General features: G+C 39.9%; 1 protein-coding gene and 1 long non-coding RNA gene across 2 annotated transcripts; both read right to left on the bottom strand.

The window, feature by feature from the left end:
• Window positions 1-49: 49 nt before the first annotated feature.
• On the bottom strand, window positions 50-17,502 carry LOC148890399 (sodium- and chloride-dependent GABA transporter 3-like). The gene is made up of 15 exons (XM_089010119.1): window positions 17,285-17,502; window positions 16,824-17,113; window positions 16,169-16,303; window positions 15,959-16,099; window positions 15,798-15,879; window positions 12,525-12,657; window positions 10,732-10,866; window positions 7,107-7,210; window positions 6,901-7,025; window positions 5,918-6,030; window positions 5,501-5,638; window positions 2,508-2,610; window positions 2,154-2,254; window positions 1,665-1,835; window positions 50-996 (listed from the first exon to the last, which is right to left on the bottom strand). Exons 2-15 carry the CDS (start codon window positions 17,032-17,034, stop codon window positions 853-855), a joined length of 1,836 nt encoding a protein of 611 aa, XP_088866245.1. The 5' UTR covers window positions 17,035-17,113; window positions 17,285-17,502; the 3' UTR covers window positions 50-852.
• A 2,081-nt stretch (window positions 17,503-19,583) lies between these two features.
• On the bottom strand, window positions 19,584-22,015 carry LOC148890398 (uncharacterized). The gene is made up of 3 exons (XR_016116585.1): window positions 21,795-22,015; window positions 19,867-19,961; window positions 19,584-19,705 (listed from the first exon to the last, which is right to left on the bottom strand). It is a non-coding gene; the product is annotated as an uncharacterized LOC148890398 (long non-coding RNA).
• Window positions 22,016-22,366: the final 351 nt, after the last annotated feature.

Genomic DNA, 22,366 nt, shown 5'->3' with positions numbered 1-22,366 from the left:
AGATGCTATAAAACCTTTTTCTGATGTCAGTTAGGAAACAAAAAAGTGGTGTCTGTTGCCCTTCAAAGGCATCTGTTTATTGTGAAAGAAATCTTTTTTGCCACATATTTATTTTTTGTGTCATATTTGATTCAGGTTTGCCACTGCTAGTGCCACTTCACCTTATTAAGATATTGAATTTGATTCAAGTGTCTGAGTGATATCATATCTCCTGAACCCCCCCATGCATTAATTTGACCATATATGACCATTGCACATTTACAATCATGTTGTTTGAACATTTTGGTCATAATGCCCAACTTGAAATATTTGACTAGAAATTAAACAAGACTGAAACGTGACTTGAGAATTTAACCGCAGAATGTCCCCACATGGCATGTTTTACTGTTTTTCAGTGCCCTCCTACAGTATTGTCTCACACCATATGGACCCAAAGATGCTAAATTTCAGATATTTGGGCACCTCATATCAAATATGAAGCACATGATGCATACTTTGTGTTTTACGACACAACAGTATTGTTGTCAAGGCACAGGCACTAATGTGGTCAGCTATCAGCAATCTCAACGTACGTCATGGAAATCAACTTTTTACTATTAAATTGTTAGCAATGAAAAGCATCCGCTTCAGTGACAAGGTTAAAAGAACCCAAACGAATGTGTTATCAAAGTTTGTGCGATACATAAACAGACTAAGTATCTGGTGATCCATTTTTTCTTTTTTTTTCTTCTTTTTTACAAAATCGAAATAACCCTTTCAATTGTTTCATATTTCTGAAATGGCAGCTGATGTTTGCTGCCTTTTTTGGGGTCAGGAGGGGGTGGTAGGACTTAACTGAGACGGGCAAGTCACTTAGAAATGTGTTTCTTTCTCTGAGACAGTGGATATTTTCCCATCAGCCTTTAGCATAGCGTCATTAGTGGTGCACGAACTGAGGGCCGTTAGCTTCCCTCGCATCTTCAAGTCTGGACTGGGCGTCGTCAACTTCTTCATTCTCTGCAAAGACATTATGGGGAGTGAGTTTCCGGTTCTGGTCGACATTCCCTTGTTCAATCCCATCTGGTACATCATTATTGATTGATAGATTTTTCCCTAAAATACGACTGTGAAAACTCAGAAAATGGCTGATGCTTCTTATTCTTTCTGAGTTTGACAGTTTGGCACTGCTATGATATGCGTTAGTGCCCCCTGCAGGACTGGAGTGGAATATTGTCAATCACAATTTTCTTTTTAACAATATTCATTTATCCTAAAATACATTATTTAGTTTGCATGGTTTTACTTCTCTGTAAGGGTCCTACTTCATACTTTCTGCTACTTAAAATGGGCATAGTCATAAACAATCACGGCTAACGGTAAACATTGCACTGCCATGAGAGAGAATCTGAGCGATTTGTTGATTAATGGTAATAAGCGAGAAATAATTCAGTACAATCATCATTTGTTAGTGACAGACACACAAAATTGCACATCACCTCATTTAGATATATGAAGATCGCAGTTGATGAAGCATTTATCTGCGTGTGCTTTGTAAATTAGATATGTTTACTCCATTTTGACTGGTTACTGCCACACAAAAGCCCCAAGCAATTCTTAAGCAAATTCGGCCCTCTGTCTGCAGTACCTCGTACTGACTGTCTGTGTGCAGATATGCATGGTTTTACCTCAGAGAAAGTTCCGGGAGTTTTCCAGATCATCCAGATGATCCCCAGCGGTATACACACCATCGAAGACATGGCCATGAACCAGCCGATGCCGTAGCCCCAGTCGGGATAGGTGTAAACATTGTTGTACTTGAGCGGTTTGTATTTGATCAAGAAGAACAGGAAAATACCCTGTAGCAAAAATGGTAAAATATACTTTCCAAAAGTGAATCTTTTATTCAATAGCAGTGAGAAAAAACATTTTAAAAATCTGTCAGATTTTTTTTAAAAATCTGTCAGGAACTTCACTGGGTGAAGGCAACTCATTTTTCAAGCTGACCCAAACAGAATAACCCCCAATATGTGATGTCCTCAGTTAACGTTTGAGTTATATATCTGATACATAACTTGAACTTGAACTCATCTTCACTGCTTTTGTACACATTCAATGTTAAACGTGGACTATCAAAATATTATGCAGGATGGCGTGTGTGTGATTGGTGGACTCACAGCACAGATGCCTGGGGTCAAGATCATCCAGCACCATTTAATGAAGAAGACGGGCTTGTAGCCAATCATGTCTTCAATGTTTCGGTAGAATCTGTCGCTACCTGAAAAAAAAAAACAGAAATATTTGCCACTTTTGTTTTCCCGTTCGGCTTAAAAATGAATGCGTGAGTGATTTGTGTTGACACAACGAGGCCTGCTGAACTTCAGTATCTGCGTTCTTCTCCTTTCCAGCAGAGTGCGCTGTTGTTGTTGTTATTTCTTTTTTTAACTCTGTTCTTTCGACCTATGAATGGCGATCCACAGGACTGGACACTGTGATCTAGATTACGTAACAAGTCTTGAGTCAGGTTTTACCATACACCCATCCGATACATATGGACTCAAAGATGGCCACAAACAGCAAGCACATGCCGCTGGCAGCGTAAGAGTCAAAGAGTTGGAAGACGTACATCCCTCCCTGGAAGGAGACAAGGAATGAATCACACGATGTTCACACAAATGCATTTTTAAAATTGTATGTATTCATGAGGTGATATTTTGGGGAAATATTTTGCAGAGATGAACATATCTGATGAGAACCTTTTAGATCCAGGAAGTATCAAAAGCGAAAGTTTCTGGAAATGAAAGTGGAACTATCGCTACATTAATCCCCAGATGCTCGGCATAGACTGTGTGTCCCCTAAAGGTTGATTGCAGCAGTCTGATTGGACGGTTCGTGCAATTCTGTGTATAATCCTGCCTTTCATCTTGCGGGGGGGGGGGGGGGGGGTTCCAATATATCAGAAGTGATAAGGCAGGGAAAATAATAGCTTTCCCATATCAAAGGAGATCCACTTTGATTTGTTTAAATCCAGTGAGAAATTGCGGATATTTTGTACGTCACTGGAATGAGCACAAATATCGGCATTCTTAGTTTCATTTTGAAGAGAAGAGATTGCACAGAGCATGCAGTAGAACAAGGCTGCTGATCATGTTAGCCACCTTGTCATTCAGAATGTCAATGACAGATGTTTCCTAAAAAAACAATTGAGATTAAATGTGCATTTTTTTAACGTCCTCTGTTTTTTAACAAAACCAGTAAATTAATATGTACCGGTATTTCAAAATAAAAGATCACATTTATGATACGTAAATGTTTTGACGTCACAGATTAGGTTTACACTAAACTAATGCAAAGAGAGAATGAATTCAGACAATTTCACTATTTCAATTACAGTTGTTAACTCATTCACTGACAGACGATGTGGAAAAATGTGTCCACTCCAGTGCCAGGGTTGTTGTCATTGTCACTCAAATTGCAGGACCCACAGAATATTGAGTTTTAGGACTACATAAACATTCAATGCAGCGTAAGAAACCTTCAACTCGCTTCTTTCATCAAAAAAATAGAGTTAATTCCTGAATTATATGAGTCTCGGTTATATGAGCTTGAAATGAGGGCGGATGTCCAAAATACAATGCAATACATACATATTGGTTTATATAACGCTTTAACAACAGCTGAAGCTGGAACAAAGCGCTAATATGGAAAAAAGGGAAATACTGCCCCTTGTGGAAGGAAAAAAAACTGCCAGAGATGATGGCCAGCGCTTTGTTGGCACGCAAACAAGAAATAAACAAATACGAGCAAATTCGGGAATGGTGCTCTACGTCCAATTTTCAATTCCCGAATAAATTTGTGAAAGGCAGTGAATGAGTTAAATTATAAAACACTTTTTGCAATGTCAATTTCTATTTTATACATTGTGTCGCAACATTTTCTCTCTCTTAACATCCACTGAGCTGCACTTTGAGTGATATTCTTCTCCACTGCACACTAAAATATCTTAGTTACCATCCGAGTGGTGATTCACTGAGGAAAACTCCTCTGTACTATTTCACTAAAAGTATACTCATGAATAAAATCTCCCATGAATCCCAAAGCAGTGTTACATCAGAGGTCTGAACTACTTGCTCCGAAACAGAACATCTCGGCACTGTGTCCAATATTTCAACTCACTAATCAATAGCCTACCGAGGGACCTTTCAAGAATCCCAATCTGCAATTTGTGGGAGGGCAATTTTGTGGCAGTTAAAAGTGAAAAAGTAGTTTTCAGTAATGGTCTTTTTAACATCCTGGTGTCACGAGTGACGACAATACTTGATAAAAAATAGCATATGTGGTGGAGAAATCAAAATTTTTGTCACAAGTATGTAACTTTAGCATTGTGCCTTTGGTTATGTTCTCACTTTAAAAGGCACTTAGAGCCCCGGTAGAGTACAGAATGGTTCGAGAGTGGATAGCGCTTATACAAGCACAAGAAGCTTTTCGTGGATAATCTTAGGAATGATTGTTGCAAAGTACAGTACAGAAAGATGGCCTTAAAAGCATGGGCGAGAGGGTGCCTGCTCTAGATACACAGTTTACATTTATGGCAAATGACATTGTATGAGGCGGGGGAGACTATCAATGAAAGAACATTCAAATGGACTATAAGGGACAGAAAATCATGCTGGATGATGCAAGCACACATTTCTGTACCTGATGGCATGGGTGATGACGATGACGATGATGACAATGATGATGATGAATCGTGGAAGTGAAAACAATTGGATTTAGTAGCAAATTTAGTAGCAAAAATGAGCTAAAATAAATATATACTATTTACAACCACTACATACTCGTGCTTGTAAATACAATAGTGCCTAAATACATGTTTCACCTGGTTTTCAGGTTTTTAATGGACAGAGTCATGATACGGAGGATTTTTACATTTTTATTTTTTTTACTTTGATTTTTGGACAAAACTGAACAACGGAGCCCGCTAGCTTCATGCTGCCATGTTTTCAAAATTGCCATAGACGGGCGAACGAATAGAGTCGGTGTGACAATCTGATAATGCTTAATCATTTTATTCAAACACAAATTGTGCAGCAACACATATAGTCAAACACCATCATTGCAGATTAGTGAGTCACTTATATTTGTTCATGAAACGATTCATTTGTTTGTTTCATGGTATTATGTTGCCTTCTGGTGGCCAAGTCAACCACACCCAGGGGAGGCGGAACAAAATAATCGTGATGCTCAAACTGCTTAATTTTTAATATTGTATTCAATTATGTTATTATAATGTGTTTTTCTAAAGTCTAAGATTTTAGTGTGTGGCTTTCCTAATCAAAAGGCGATTCACAAACATGTTTTTAAGGAAGATTGAGGGATGGATTAATGGCATATCTATTCATTTCAATGAGGCAAGATGATTTGAGAGCTGTGCTTTAAGTGACAAGCATAATCATAGTGCAAATTAAACTTGTATCTCAATGCACCACTTTATCAACACTTGAGTGGAAAAGTCAAGTCTCACCTCTGTACACATGATGAGTCCTATGAGGAAAGAAACTACGGACATGCCGAGAATCAGCAATTCTCTGCGGTAGCCTCTTCTGAATGTCTCCGGGTACATATCCACCACAGCTGTCACCAAGCTTTCCACGCATACAAACTGGGAAAGAACACAATCGGGTGTAGGTCACACAAGTGGGACTCATTACATATTTTAACTGTGTTTCGGTGTCGTGACTGCATTTTTACAGAGTATCCAGTAGTTTTTAAGATCCCACCAAATTGCATTACGGCTTTGTGTAATAGCACCTTTTCCATTGAGGCATGGATTAAAGGTGACAATATAGTATCACATCCTGCAGTAATTTCAGTTTGCTACAATAAGAGAAGTTGGTCTCATCAAGGAATAGGTGCGTGTTCTGTGTTTGTTCGCGTTCACCTGACTGTCCAGTCCGAGAAAGATGAGCATCATGAAAAAGAGACAGGCCCAGAGTGGAGACAGAGGCATCATCGTCACGGCTTTTGGGTATGCAATGAAGGCAAGACCAGGACCTGTAATGTCAATGTTATATATTGTCATGAAGCAATGACGGTTGATTCTTACGATTTCTCCTAAGAATCCAGTTATATGGGTCTGGAGTTATCTGAGCTTGAAATGGGGGCGGTTGTACAAAATACAATACATATTAATTTATATAGCGCTTTAATAATAGCTGAAGCTGTAACAAAGCACTAACATGGACAAAAGGCAAATACTGCCCTGTTGTGGAAGGCAAAAACATTGCTAGAGGTCTGACCAGCGCTTTATCGGCTAAACCCACAAGAAAAACCAAAACCTGAACAATTTGAGAATGGCGCTCTATGTCCCATTTTCCAATTCCAGAATACATTCGGGAATGGCAGCGAATGAGTTAATGGCCACTGAGTTCACTTTTTTAGTTTTTTTAACCTCCAATGCAACATACATCACTCAGCTGGAGAAACAGCAATGTATAACATTGCTGAATTTATCACACCGCAGTCGGGCTAAATGGCCCGAAACAGAAATGCAGGTGACTGATGATGTTTCTGCAATAAATAGTTTTTCAAATCATCAAAAAGTGGTTCAAAGTAAAACCCAGCAGGCAGTCCTGTGATCTTGGTGCGACATTCTCGGAGAAGCGTTAAAAATGTCTCTTCGCTCCCTCCGAGACAACCATTTCAAATCTGTCAAGCTGTCATTCCCACTGAATCATTCATACCGACTTGAATAAATCATCAAGTTATGGTCTGAGAGGCTGTGTGAGTGTGAAGTTACATAATACAAATTCCCATTATGATGGATAAAAGAAATAATGTTTCAGATAGACAGCAGCCTACAATACAAGATCTTGATACGCCCACTCCCCAAATGGGTTGCTGCGAATTCTGGTCTTCACTCACCGGATTCCGCCACAGCCTCGATGGGAACGTTTTGTTCGTAAGCCATGAATCCCAGCACGGAGAAAATGGCAAAACCTGCTACAAAACTGGTGCCGCTGTTCAAACAGCACAGCATGATGCAGTCCCTGAGGAGCAAGTCGAGTAATGATTCGTCTCCCGAAGGTCATAACAAAGTTAAATTGGGAAAAAATGTAACCCATTTTTACCTGTAGCAATTATTGTTATAGGCGTTATAACTTCCAAGGGCAGTAAGGCAGCCCAAGCAGATGGCGTAGGAGAAAAAAATCTGTGTTCCTGCATCCACCCATACCTGTAAATAATGCAGCTGATATTATTTACATGGACAACCAAAATGGACATTGCCTACGGAGCATTGGATTGTATTGGATTAGCTTTTATTAGTCTCGCAGTGGAGAAATGTACATTTCATAGCAGCAAAGTGATGGAAGGAAGAGGAAAGGAAGAAGTCGACTAACAAAACACAGGAACTGTTGGAAAGGCGAGCTGCGCCATCTTGAAGTCAAAAGAACAAAAAAACAAAATAAAATAAAACTACCATATTTATTCGAGTATAATGCGCACATGGGTATAACGTGCACCCCTAATTTTCAATTAAAAATCTGTATAAAATTTTGTTTCTCGGCTCAGACCAAGCATTGTGATAAAAAATCATTTATTGACAATGTAAACACTGAATCGAAAATGGTAATTGTGCAAAACAGCAATGCGTTTCAGTGTGGGCGAGGCGAGGAAAGGAAATGAAGCGTAGCTAAAGAAATGGTAATCAACAATAAAAAAAAGGAATGCACATGATCCGGATCTTTCCGAGAATCGAAACTGAAAGGCGAGAATAGCCATAGAAATTATACCCCCTCCTGGAAGAGATAAAGCATTAAATATATATGAGAATTGTTTCCTTAGGCCTCATTTATAAGGCGCACCCAAACTTTGAGGTTTTTTTTCCGGTAGAAAATTTTGTGCGTTATACTTGAATAAATACGGTAATAATATGACAACACAAATACGCAGTCCTTCAAGTTTCAGGACTTTCTGCACCCTCTTTATTGTATGAAGCAGTTCTAGATGAAACAGGAGTGGATCAAAGCGTCCTTTTCACCAGTAGATCAGGGACGTCATGGTGAAATGTGCACGTCTGCTAGAAGCTAAATGTTAAAACCAAACACTAGCCATCCACCTTTTCCTAAATCATCAACGGACAAATCAATTTTGGTTTAAATGAAAGTATTTCATCAGCAGTTAATTCAGTTGTGTGTGTTTTCTGAAAAAAAAAAAATCAAGCAACTTTGACTGATATTTTAAGCAGTGGTCTTGAGCCTTATGAGACGATATGATAGCCAAATGGACATTAAGTAAGATGCATTATAAAACTAGTTGGCCTAGCATGGAGTGCTCGCAAATTCAAATCGAATGCAGCATAGCTCTTTGAAAACTCTCTCACATCACCATTCAACCCCTAATCTCATTTCACCGCCACGAAACAATACACAAACGCACAATCTTCACTCCTTCCTGCAAGTAACCACGGTAACTTCCGTGACCTCACAAATACAGCCCTGTTCCTGCGGAAGAACAGCTCTTTCTTTCCTAATGTTCATTAATGTTCCCTTTAGTTTGCCCTGCCCTGATGGCCGCACAACGCAGAGAATCTCCCGAGAGAATCTCCTGTTGATGTTGTGCCTAATTTAGTTGGCTCATTTTTGCTAAGAGTTGAGTGTTGAAAACATGTCCGCCATGTGAAAACGGAACGATAGCAGGCCTACTCTAACCATTGCAATACTCTTGCTAGTTACATTACCATTCAAATACAATGTATGGGTGTATATTATGATAGATTTCCTTTTACGAGAGTGTCACGTGCACTTATCCAAACCCTGGGTCAACCAAGGGCCACCAGTGAGACCTGTGAGTACTATAAGCACCGCCTCTGGCAGGCTGAAATGATGTCATTGAAACACAAGTTTGCTATTACAGTTATTCGCCTTGATATCAAAATATGAATTGCATTCAGTTCACTTGTGGATGCTTCCTAATGTTCATTTTTTTGTTCCTTTTAGTTCGCCCCGTCCTGACCTGTTTTATGCATGGTTTTGTTTGCTACTTTGGACCTTTTTGTTCCGGTGGTTTTGTTGTTTGAGATTTTCTTCCTGCTGACTTTATTTAATACAATTTGTCAAATACACCCTGTTCCTCCCTCCTGCCTGTTTTTTGGGGGTCCACCATCACCATTCTTTGGTACTTTTAATACACAGCAGGTGATGCATTGCAAACACCAACTATCCCAGAGCAAAACAGGTCATTTAAGTAGAGCAAAATCATAAAGTACTTCCCAACGCAGGTAGACAGATGAAAACAGTTATCTTTGCAGTTTTCAAGGAGGAACATACACCAGAGTAAGCTTGTCTAAGAAGCATTCACAGCTTGCGCAGGGTTGAGAAAGCATTTCAAGTAGCAATGATGGACAGTGTGAGAAGTTATTATCACACACACACACACACACACACACACACACACACACACACACGCACACACACACACACACACACACACACACACACACACACACACACACACACACACACACACACACACACGCACACACACACACAGCCTGGAAGTGAACAGAGCACCAATTGTCCTTTAACGAAGCCAATTTAACATCAGAGTCAAAAGTAATGTCTTCCTCTGCTTAACAGCTTTGCTTCTATATCACCCTGCTTAACTGCCTCTGTTTGGGCCTTTGAGACCCTCTGGATGAGACTCCAAACAAACACACACACATACCCCCCCCCCACCACACACACACACACACACACACACACATACACACAGCCAACATCATACTTATACAGCTTCAGTCTTTGTCTCAAGTATGTAAAGTGTCATCAATGATGACATTTTAAACACGATGCTGCCTACCCACATTCACTGCAACAATAATTCCTAAGGGGGCAACCCTCCTTTGCAGTTTTTCACTGATTACGGCAGGTGCAGGTCCCCAGAAATCGCGATAAGTGAGAAGTGAGGGATCATTTAGTTTTCCATGTAAATTGAAGACATTTGTTCCGCACATATCCAAATACAGACGCTGCCCGACTTACGAACATTCGAATTACGAACAATGGTCCATACGAACATTTTTGTAGTAACATATGTAGTATTCTCTCCAGTTGCCCATGTACATAGCTTTATAAAGCATATATTTTATTAAATGTTTGTTTTTCAGTACTAACCAAGTTACTTATACAAGCCTTGAACATACTTATATATAAACCCAAGCATACTTATATGACCCTTAAATATAGATTCCATACAAAATATAGCACTGAAGCGACTTGCGAACGAATTTACCTTACGAACGACCGTTCGGAAAGTATCTCGTTCGTAAGTTGGGGAGCGTCTGTAGTACTATTTGAATTCAACATCAACAAGTCGCTCTCAGTTTCAGGCAGGTTGAGAACTCCTTGATTTAGGCTGTCTTGTATTTGTGGTATGTATTTTGTGACTTCTGGTATCCAGAAATTAATGCTATCAATTGTATTCATGCTAACTGTCGAGCTTCCTCCCACACAAACTACATCAAATCAGTCGTCTGCATTCTCGCTGTCACGACAGCCTATCTCCTCTGGCTTATTCTGCACTACTGCTGGTTAGCCACCTATTTTACAAAAAAATGTTGAATGTATGTGTCAAAATATTACCCTAAAATCTCAATCATTTTTAGAGTCTCTGTCATGTAAATATTTAAGTACTTGCCAGATGAGCTCTAAATCAAATGAGCAAAGATTAAGGAAGGTACATCTCCAAGCCTACCTGGGGATCGGAAAGACGAGAAATATCTGGGTAAAGGTAAAACTTGATGCCGTCATACGCTCCCGGCAGCGTTACTCCTCTGATCAGCAGAATCAGCAACATGAAGTAAGGAAATGTGGCTGTCACATAAACAACCTGCAGGAACAAAAACAGATACAATGTTATTTTGTTCATGTGTTTACAGAACAAGCACAACTAACAAAAAACCATTTATGATAATCAGTTGGCCATAACTGGTATTTGCCCACCTTAAAACATAATTAACATGTCGTTTGTAGTAATAATAATAACTGCACGTTTCTATTCGCGCTTGTGTATTCATCAATGACGCTCATTTTCAAAAAGGTTGGCAATTTTTTTCACCATATACTCCGTATATATTTTTATATACATATACACAATACAATACATATTGATTCATATAGCGCTTTAACAACAGCTGAAGCCGTAACAAAGCACTTAACATGTACAGCTATCATATACAGTAAAAAAATGGGCAACATATATCGCCTGTCATTCTGGAACCCGACCAAGGGTCACCAATTGAGGGCAGGATGTAACAGAACAGAGCCGTTCGGGCCAGGGAAGTGAAAGGAAAGCGAGGGCTCCCTTGGCTCAGGCTTTTAAACAGGAGGAGCCCAAACAAGTGATGCAGGCAGTGTGGGAAAATGTGCTTCAAAGACATGCACAACAAGCAGACAAATACACGACTTCATTCATCACACTCAAGTACGTATACACACACACTCAAACCTTAACATATACTTGACACACGTGGAATTTGGTCCTTATACTGCATTGGCTTTAAATTTTGAAAATCATTAGATTCCAGGCTGGGCATGTAATGCAAATATTTGTAAAGAAGCAAGAAAACACGTTTTATACACTGCGCTAGATTTACAAAGGCTGTGCGCTTTTAAATGTGCTAATCACAACATGTGCGACACGAAAAATTTGGGAAAACCCAAGTCCTGCCGTGCGATTGGCTTCTTTCAGATTGACAAACATAACGATTACACATCTTAAACCTCTCATCACATTTTTCTCCTCATTTGAGGGCAACAAATATTCGCAACCCGTGTGAACTTGTAAAGCACCGCATGATACCTCCACCTCACCGCAGGGTAAATATTTAAAGCAGCGCAAATTTACGGGTCAAGCTTGCCACTGCATTGCCATAAACTTTAACGGGAGGACTTAAATGTGAGAATGGACTGCAAACAGTCTCAAAGCAAACGGCTTAGCCATGTCGGAAATGAATGAGCCTGTTGGGTCTGTGGAGAAGAAAATAAGGGAGGGAGAGGCCAAGGATATACTCTACATGCTCCTCATGAACGCTCCCCTTTTCCTCCAGTGAATACAGGAATCAATCTTGGACCGGCTGCTAAAGCCCAGCCATGAAGGAGCATTCTCTTCTCTTCACTTCACATACAGACAAAAGACACTTCAGGGGGAAAGCCGCATTGGCGCTTAGTTGTTATGTTTCCCGCTGTCATGTTGACTGTGAAGCCATTCATTTTCCCTTTCTTACACACTTCTTTTTTGAAATTCTCTGTTTTGCCATTCTTGAAACTGGTTTTCGACATTCTACCTTTACCTCACAAGTCAAATTGGACCAGTGGGACTCTGGGTAGTTTTGCTGAAAGGCTACTGGGAGCGTGCTTACTAACCAGCTCAAAGGCAGGAGTAGGTTCTCTTGGATCGACCACATTAGAAATTAAATGAGGATTCAACATTGGTGCAAAAGTCATCGTTAAACAGTTCTTCTGAAGAAGAAATCAGCGCTGTCTCACCTTGCCAGTCGATTTGGGTCCCTTCCAAATACAGAAGTAGCAGATGAACCAAGCCAGTGCAAGGCACATGGCCAACTCCCAGCGCATCCCGCCCATGTGCTCAATGCCATCGGATATCTTTAGGACTCGCCGTCTGTAAGGGCCCAAACAAGGAATGAGGCTCAAGAGACATCCCAAAAGTAGAATCCAGTGAAGACAGTGTCCACTTGAGCAAGACCGGGAAGATTTACGCAAGCCTTTTTACAGTAGTTGTACCTCTTGCAGCTATAGTTACATATTGATTATTAGAAGCAGTGAGACCCAAAAACAATGTTGCAAATACATCAATGAGTAACTGTCCGACATCCAAAGGCACTTTATGATTTTGTCCCATCCACTGATTATTCCACAATCGCTATCAAGATTGCAAAATTACCAGAAATGGTCTTTTGGGCAAAATATAGTACAGACGCTCCCCAACTTATGAATTAGAAATTTGTTCGGAAGTTGCTTCAGAGCTATATTTTGTATGGAATGTATGTTTAAGGGTTATTTAAGTATGTTTAAGGTTTAGATAAGCATTTTTAAGGCTTGTATAAGTAACATGCATTGGTTTGTACTGGAAAATAAACATTTAATAAAATATATGCTCTATAAAGATAGGTACCATTGGAGGGAATACTACATGTTACTACAAAAATGTTCATATGTACCGTCGTTCGTAACTCAAATGTTTGTAAGTAGGGTAGTGCATGTAATACCAAATTACGATTCTCACTTACAAAAAGCAGAATTCATTATAAAACCTCAACATTAGGTTACACCATCCTATGAAAGAAAATGTAGATAACATCCAGGACAGACTCTTGGGGGTGATGCCCATTCCACACTATTTACTGTGAAATTCCGATCACAGGGTGAAATTATATTGGCCGTCTGCCACACAAGAGAGAGACTCAAATCTCAGTTCAGTATCTTCCGTGTGGAATTTGTATATTTTGAGTTTAAGTTGTTCTCAGATCAATTTGCCTGTGGTGAATGAGTATTGCTTCCAAATAGCATCTAGCAAATTTTACTAACATTCATTCACCACAGTAAAATTGATTTGAGAGCAACTTAAACTCGAAATATACAAATAGAATGTCTGAATAATCAACACAAAAGACGACAAGTGATCAGAAATTTCAATGATCAAATGTTTGGGCTCCAAACTAAGCCAAAGGTTTTCAATGTCTGCCATGTTTTGCTTTTCAAACCAACATATTGGACAGAAGTTGCTCTTCCACAGCTGAAATGCATCTTTGAAGAATGCAAGAGTCACAGTCAAGTTGACCCGATTAGCACATGTGCCGCTATAAATGGTTTGCTGCGCTGAACGACCACTGCGCTTTCTGTTTTCAAAGCATTTCCAGGCAACAGAATTGATGGAGGATGTGAGGTGACAGAGCTAAACTTTTTTTGCCAAATCCTCGCCACCAAGTTCACCCCCAGAGATCCTGAAGCAGCTATTGATCATGGTGATATTTTCTTGGTGGCAGGCCACGGGCGAAGTCCAACACAGCTACCCTGTCCCCCCTGGTCAGCCCCAAGGGGAATCTTAGAACACTACAATCCATCCAGATTGCTTTTGAATGCTTTCAGAAGTAGTTCTAGACATTTTGTCCCACATTATTTGCTTTAAGATTGACTTGTGTTACATTCACTAGCTACATAGCTAACTACATATGGAAAGGTCTATATCCAGGCCAGGCAATCAAAGCCAATTTTTGTTCTATCCGACATGTTTAAAGGACAACCGACGTCACTTTTTTTGTTTTTTAACTGACACCAGAAAAACTTTTTATAGCATCTAAAATACCCAAAACACGCAGTATGATATTTTTAGTCAAATGCAAAACACCAATAAAAATGACTTAAAGTGTCCAAAATCTGCAAAAAAATTGAGCTGTGAATTGGGCAGTTTCAGAAAGTCCCACCCCCAGTTCGTGACGTCACGCCAAGACGTCTTGCATTGCTAGTGAATCAAAACAATGGCTTCAGATTCGGCGAAGATGCTTTCTTGTTACACATCCAGTTATGAATATGATTCAAATAGTTCTGAAGAGGAAAGCATACATGTTTGCAATCGATTAAAGAATTTATTTTTGCATTTTGAGGCAACATTGGGGGAAAATCTCTCACCCAAAAAAAGAGGCACAAAATGGCGACCTCCTGTGGCCACCTCTGTTTCCACAGGCTGATAAATTCCTTATATGGAGCTTGGACGCCCTCTTCTGGCCTCCTGGCGGCTTTTGGGTGCAACACGAGGTCCCCAGACCAAACAGGTACAGCAAAATACATTGACGTGATGGAAGGACCGCTACAATGCATCTTTTTTACGGTAAAGGGCGGTCCTTTAGTGACGTCACGTACGGACTCGTCACCAACTCAAAAACAAGATTTCCTGAATATTCAGCGCGAGTCTTAAAACGTAAAATATAGCTATAGAATACGCTCAGTAGAAGTCATATGAAGCCATTTTACAAATTATGGACACAACTTGTCCGGAGACATCGGATGTCCTTTAACTTGTCAGTGGTTGGTCCTCAGAGTAAAACTTTTAAAATGGCATCAATGTAGTCTCTTGGAGGGCTAAGTTAAATGACATTTGTCAGAATTGTCACCCTTGATGACATTCTCAAAAAACACCCTTTTTCCACAACTCATTTAATCTACACTAACTGATGTTTTACTTGTGCTTGTTTTACAGTGGGTACTGTCTATAAATATTAAACAACAAGATTTTACTCATGAGTTGCAGTTTGTTTGCGAAAAACGCTTGGTTGTTTGGAACTTGGACCCTGACAGTTGTTTCAAAGTTCATCACCATTGATTAAAATTGGAATTACATCTATTCGCTTCAAAAAGGCTTTTTTTGTCTCTCAGACTATACAATGATCTACATGGTGTATAAACTGGACCGTTCTGGTAAAACCACAGGGACTGGCAATCAGACTGGAAGTGCGCTCAGCATTGCCCGCTGACAAAAGGCTGATCTGCTGCCACATTTGCGACTCCAGCTGAGAGAAAGCTGGCCTAGTGGACCCTGCTGACAGATATGAAAAGAGCTGACTAATTATTTGGGGGAAGGAGATTGAGTAGGTCAGTGAAACCATCTTAGGCTGTCTAAGGTTTACAATCAATATTACACATGATGTTTTCTGGCTCATGAGACAAACAAAGAAATGGCCAGAGTGTTGCTCAGATGAAAACCCTTTCATTCATATTTAGAAAATAAAAATGAACTGTACTCACTCCCAGAATTCAATAACGGGAGAGGTTGCGTTGGGGTTAGTAATGTTGGTGGCATTTTCTCCATAGTAGTCGACACAGTTCTCTGTGGAGACACATTGACCTCAGTGGATTGTTGATGAGAAATAAACCTGAACATAGCCAAAGATGCAGCGTTCTCCCACCAGTGTTCCAGTAGTGGCCACAGCCGGCCCACGGAAGCTCAGTGGTGAAGCAGTTAAAGAGGTAGAAGATGGCCCAGGCGAGGATGACTACATAGTAGACGTTTAGATGAGCTTCGATCACCTGCGTTGCATAGCCAATGCCTAAAAATGACAAAAAAACGTGTTGAATGATTCCAAATACACGTTAAAATTACATGAGGTGTTTCTTACCCTCAAACAAGGGGCAGACTTTCCTCCAGCATGTGATTCCTCCCTCACTTGTAAACTGACCGAGTGCGGTCTCCAGGAAAAACACGGGGATGCCGCAGCATACAAAGAAGATGACGTACGGAACAAAGAAGGCACCTTTATACACCCCAGACATGAAAAACAAACGAAAAAACAACACCCTTTTAGGTTTTGGAGTTTGGTGGAGGCAGAAAACTCACATATCTGTCAGACATTTTCATTGACAATGGTCTTAGTAATGGGTAACCGATTGAATTCCAAGGTGATTTGTTAGTTTTATTCCCGGATGGGGGGGAAAAAAATCACCAACATGCTCACAGGGACTCAAGTAAAATCCAGAATTTTCAAGTTGTGCAACTACCAGTTTAACAACAAAGAGACATGGCATCACTTTGAGTCTAAACTGAGAGGAAAATTTGGAGTCCATCGCATTCAGTCCAAAGAACAAAGATTTTGCAGATCAGAAAAATAAGCAGACCTGAGGAGTTCAGAACAATCATGTCAAGTATTTTTTGATCCGATAGAAGAAATTGTTGAACATTGCTATATTGTTTGTTGTCGTCATGGTTGATCATCATCAAAATTGCATAGTTCAGATTTTTCAACTCATGAGATGCATCAAGGCAAACCTCCTTACCTCCTCCATTCTTATAGCAGAGGTAGGGAAACCTCCAGACGTTGCCCAGCCCAATGATCTCTCCGGCCACAGACAGGACAAATTCGATTTTGTTGTTCCACTGGCCTCTCTCGTAGTACTCCCTGTTGTCCAGACTGGAACTGGAGTCGTCCGTATCTCTGCTGTCCTCCGGTTTACCGTTTATAATCGGTCCGCTCTTCTCGGCTGTCATGTCGCTGCCGCTTCACGCAAAATCTCCAGCGGCCGAAATGAGGAACTTGTACTTCAACGCAGCAGCACGGCCCTCCGCCCTGAATAAATCAGGAACGATGGAGAAAGTGGAGCATGGTATTTCATTAACAATTCATTTTCATTTCACTTAAGAAAGAACTGAATAAAAGCAAGATTACAAAACTGAAATGAAAACTCAGAGTTGTTGCCAGGTAGGGAGGGGAGAAAAAAGTTACATTTAAAGTACTTACCAAGAAGATTCTTAAATGCAACAGTGGCAGCAGTCCTTTGGGTTCTGTCAGTGTAGATGCTTTGGAAAAACGTGAGGGAAAAGAAGAGCGAAGAGCAATTTTGGTGGGGCGGTAAATTTCTCGATAAAAATAAATAAATAAATTCCCGGACACGTTTTATCTGCGCTGCGCACCGTGCGATGAACGGTGTGCGACTGTGCTCCTGCTATCCAATCGTGCTTCTATCAAGCTCCTTCACTTGGACTAAAGCCACATGGTGGGAGGGAAGGTAAGGGAATGGGCATGAGGAAACATGTAGCAATGCTTGAAGGGTGGCAGGGTACAGGTGAAAGGATACTAAATATCTGATTTTTTCCCCTTTACAGTATAACAGCAATGCTATGGATGGATGGATGGATGGATGGATGGATGGATGGATGGATGGATGGATGGATGGATGGATGGATGGATGGATGGATGGATGGATGGATGGATGGATGGATGGATGGATGGATGGATTTGGGTGGGTAGGTTGTTTGGAAGCTACTTACATACGTACCAGCCTGCTAGCTAGCAAGATAGATAGCTACCAACCTATCTAGATAGCTAGCTACCTACCAGCCTGATATCTATATAGCTAGTTAGATAGCTAGATAGATTGCTAGCGAGCTAGATGGATAGATAGATAGATAGATAGATAGATAGATAGATAGATAGATAGATAGATAGATAGATAGATAGATAGATAGATAGATAGATAGATAGATAGATAGATAGATAGATAGATAGATAGATAGATAGATAGATAGATAGATAGATAGATAGATAGATAGATAGATACACACACACACACAGACAGACAGACAGACAGAGAGAGACAGACAGAGAGAGAGGGGGGGAGGTAGTTAGGTAGGTAGGTAGGCAGACAGACAGACAGACAGACAGACAGACAGACAGAATGACAGACAGACAGACAGAGAGAGAGAGAGAGAGAGAGAGAGAGAGAGAGAGAGAGAGAGAGAGAGAGAGAGAGAGAGAGAGAGAGAGAGAGAGAGAGAGAGAGAGAGAGAGAGAGAGAGAGAGAGAGAGAGAGAGAGAGAACGAGAGAGGGAAAGAGTTAGATAGGATATTGAGTAAAATTTAATAAATCTTAATAGTGACTGTCAAAACAAATAGCGATATTAGACCATAATCTAAGACGTGAAGAAGTTTTCGACCTGAAAACTCGACATGAGCTTTCCATTCATGAAAAACCCAGTGACGCCAAACAAGTTCCGACTTCTTTCTTTTGTACCTGGCCTAGTTAGAGACGGTGACCCCATGTTTGATTCGATCAATTGATGTCAACAGTCTTGTTCGAACCCTCTCTTTAGGCTTTGCGCGCAGCATACCAAGTCACTGCTCTTTTGTCTCCTGCAGCAGTCACCGTGCACTCTAGCATACCAAATAGAGTCCTTTGTTCAAAAGAAAAGGCCAAAAATAAAAAACACAATTATCTTCATCAGCAGCTGATGGTGAATGATAAATCAGCCAGTCATAAAGTCCCATCACACACGCTGCTCAGGGAACAACAGTTAGCTCACCGGGGGATTCAAAGCTTTCAAAAGCTAGTAGGTGTTTGTTCATACACAAGTCGGTTCGCTGGGTTTCCAGGCATGATATGCTCGCTGCACAAGGAACTCCCCTTACTCTAAAAGCCTGACCCAGTCTCTAAGAATCACTTCACGCAAGGGTCATTTGTCATTAGAAGCTAGGAGGAAGCAGCCTGCATAAAAAGTATGGCCACCCAAAGTGGCTGGCAAATACCGTGTGTGCTTTTCAGCTAAAGTCAAGTTCTTTATTTATGCTGTGGGCTGTGTAACATTATCCCAGTGAGAATGCCGTATTTCATTTAGGAAGTGGAAAAATTGGCACAGATACATTTGCAGATGCAATCCTTGCGTTTTTTTTTATACCTGGAACGAAATCTTAAACTAATAATAGTATAAAAATTTTAATAGTTATACAAAAAATGAATCAGAAAAAAAATCACGATTCTATGGTGAGAACAGACAAACAGCATTACTGACATAATAAATATTTGACACTAGTATAATACTTTTCAGCCTATAGGCCACTCCTGGCAGTTAAGTTGCTGGTTTCAGGCCTGTTATCTGTGTAGTGTTTAAGAGTGAAGAAGACACTTATAAATTGGCTGAAATTTAGCTGGTGAGAGTTGTAAAAACTCCGCTTTAATGCCATTAAGGACAGACTTTTGTGTAAAGTATACGGTAATTTCTGGTGTTTCACACTTACTGGCAAACTTCGATTAGCTTAGCAATTAGCATGGCTTCTCCACCTTTCTTGCCATCCATTCGAAAGAGTGATATTAACCAGAAGCAATTTCTCATCTGATCGACTGAGGATTAGTTCAGGGTGCACCCACCTCTTATACAAAGTCACCTGTAAAAAAATGAGAACAAACGGCACAGAAAATGCATGAATTTCTTCACACTGCCAATTTATCATCATGCTCACTTACACGTTCTAAGATATTCTTGTGACCTAAGATGCTCTCCGTCTTTATTATATACTTCTCATCCAATCTTTCAATTAATACTCACACACAGATAAAATATTGATCAGTCTGGGCTGGGAGACACATCATCATCTTTCGCCCAACCTGGGAAATTCATCAATTCCCTGATAACGTGTCCGCCTGTGAAGGAACCAATGAAAATTGATTATCATTATCTTTTGTATTAAATTACTTTGTCGCTTTGTGGTGTATCAAAAAAGCAATCATCTATTTTTTGTTTTGCATCACAGGGTCACACATGACCTCTAGCGATGAAAGCATGTAACAATGAAGCCAGTCACAACCATCCACTCACTTGTTCTCGCCTTAAATGACCCTTCTTTGAACTAAAAACGTCATAAATCTCACACTATTCCGTATATAGAGAGTGGCCGAAATTTAAGTCTCAAATGCATTAAAAAATAAATGTATATACGTACTTCTGTATAAGCTCTCAGTCGTACAAGAGTGGTCCATCGATGAGAAGGTTTCTTCAGCCGTCATCTGTACTTTAAAAAAAAAAAAAAAATCATCATCTGTACTTTTTTATTTAAAAAAAAAAAAAGGACAGATGACGGCTGAAGAAACCTTCTCATCGATATATACGTACTTGCATGCTAGATATGAGAGGCCTTCATAAAATCTATCCTTGTCACGCACAAACACATCACCCATGCACTAATATATGAAAACATATGATTCATATGAACAGACAAGAATAAGAATCGCTCCTCTCCAAAACACCACCAATGTTGGCCCATTGTAAAGGACTGTCAGTTATGCCTGCCTCCTTTCGGGCCAAAAGGAAAGCAGCAGGATTCAATTTGGGGGCCCAGTGGAGGGTTTTTCTTCCTGGAAAAGGGCCCTCGCTCATGGACTTGAATGCACTCGTGCGCTAATCTTCCAAGCTGTGGGATCCCACTCTCCATTCACACAATGTAGCTAGCCCCTGCCCGAACAGGCACAGCTACGCATGCCGATGGTAACCACGTGCTAAATGCCAATATGGTGATTAGAAGTTGCAAGATTCAGACATTTTGTGTATCATGGTGGATGATCTAGCAAATTTTGAGTCATTGTTTCTGCTCCTTGACCTCAGTTTGTTCGTCAGCATTAGCACCTGTGGTCAAAGTTAAGCGATAAAAACGTCACAACGCAATGTCCACCAAACTCCGTGGGTCAATGTTTTTGGTGGCATGTCATCATTAGGATGGACATTTTTCTTTAACAAATCATAAATGGCCATGTAACAAGGTTAAAAAACACAGACCATGTCATAAAAATCCACTTGACATAGTCAAAACATAATGTCCAAAAATTCAACCGAGTCACAATTGAGGAGGATTTCACAGATATGTCGATATTTAATTAATTTGGCCTCAAGAAATACAATCTTTTTTCACCGCTTAAACTGAGTGAAATATCTGCAAAAGTTCATTCCATCGACACCATTACCCATGGAAAGTGCTTAATGATGACATTCCAGTTAATTTTTTTAATAGGACATAATTATTTTTAATATGAAATCATCCTCCTCCAAAAATATAGAGCTATAACTATATTTGTTTATTTGTATTTACAGTAAAGTCTTGTTATATCGATATTCAAGGGAGTCCGAAAAAATATCGATATAACCGGGACTATCGATATGTCCGACCCTGTTTGCATGTAATTTTCTCCGTGCGTGCATAGAAATGGTATCGATATAACCGATATAGCCGATATCGATATAACAAGACTTTACTGTATATTGATTTTTCATATATAGGAGAATACCAAAATACCAAACCATTATATGAAGTTGCATAAGCTGCACACGTCAGAAAACACTGCAAAAAATATTAAATTGAGAATATCTGTCATTGAAAAAAATAAAAATATGCTCTTGAGTATGTTGATATATTAAAAAAAAATTCTAAGCGATTTCAAAAGTGTGTTATAGCTCCCATTCATCACAGTTAAATCAGAACTCACGATTTCGATCCAGCTTGTCATTGTCTCTGTTCATGGTGTGCGAGCGCCCTGGGGTGGATTTGAAATGTATAACAACCGCAGTGACACAACTAACACGATGTGCTGGAGGCAATATCTGTCCTCTGTAGATTGATGATGACCCTCCTCCACTACACGCGCTTGCTTACAGTGACAGGCCTGGGCAAAGCAGCTCCAAATTCTCAGCAAATGAGTGCATTGCAAACTGCCACATCTGCAATGTGCAAAGAAGATTAAGTTTAGAAGATTACATTTACAAGTATTCAATTTAGCACAGAGTGGCCTTTAGCAACATTAAGACCCCAGGAGAAATTTTATGCGTCCTTTATAATTCCAAACTCCATATTTTCAATCAATCAAGACCTATTGTATTTCTTTTTTTCTTGGAAATGAACATTTACCTATTTTTCAAGCCTAATTGACCCGTTTGCCTCATAGTTCATTTCCCATGAACAGAATAAAAAATGTATACATATTAGAAATAATAATGAAAAAACATTTTGTGGGATTGCCTGCAAGGTTAAAAAAAGAAATAAATATGAATCACTTAAATT

This window comes from Hippocampus bargibanti, linkage group LG12 (assembly GCF_051943395.1).
Source record: "Hippocampus bargibanti isolate YZ-2025 linkage group LG12, ASM5194339v1, whole genome shotgun sequence".
Classification (NCBI taxonomy): Eukaryota; Metazoa; Chordata; class Actinopteri; order Syngnathiformes; family Syngnathidae; genus Hippocampus; species Hippocampus bargibanti.
Note: the sequence above shows the minus strand (reverse complement) of the source record. Positions and strands in the feature narration are given on the sequence as shown.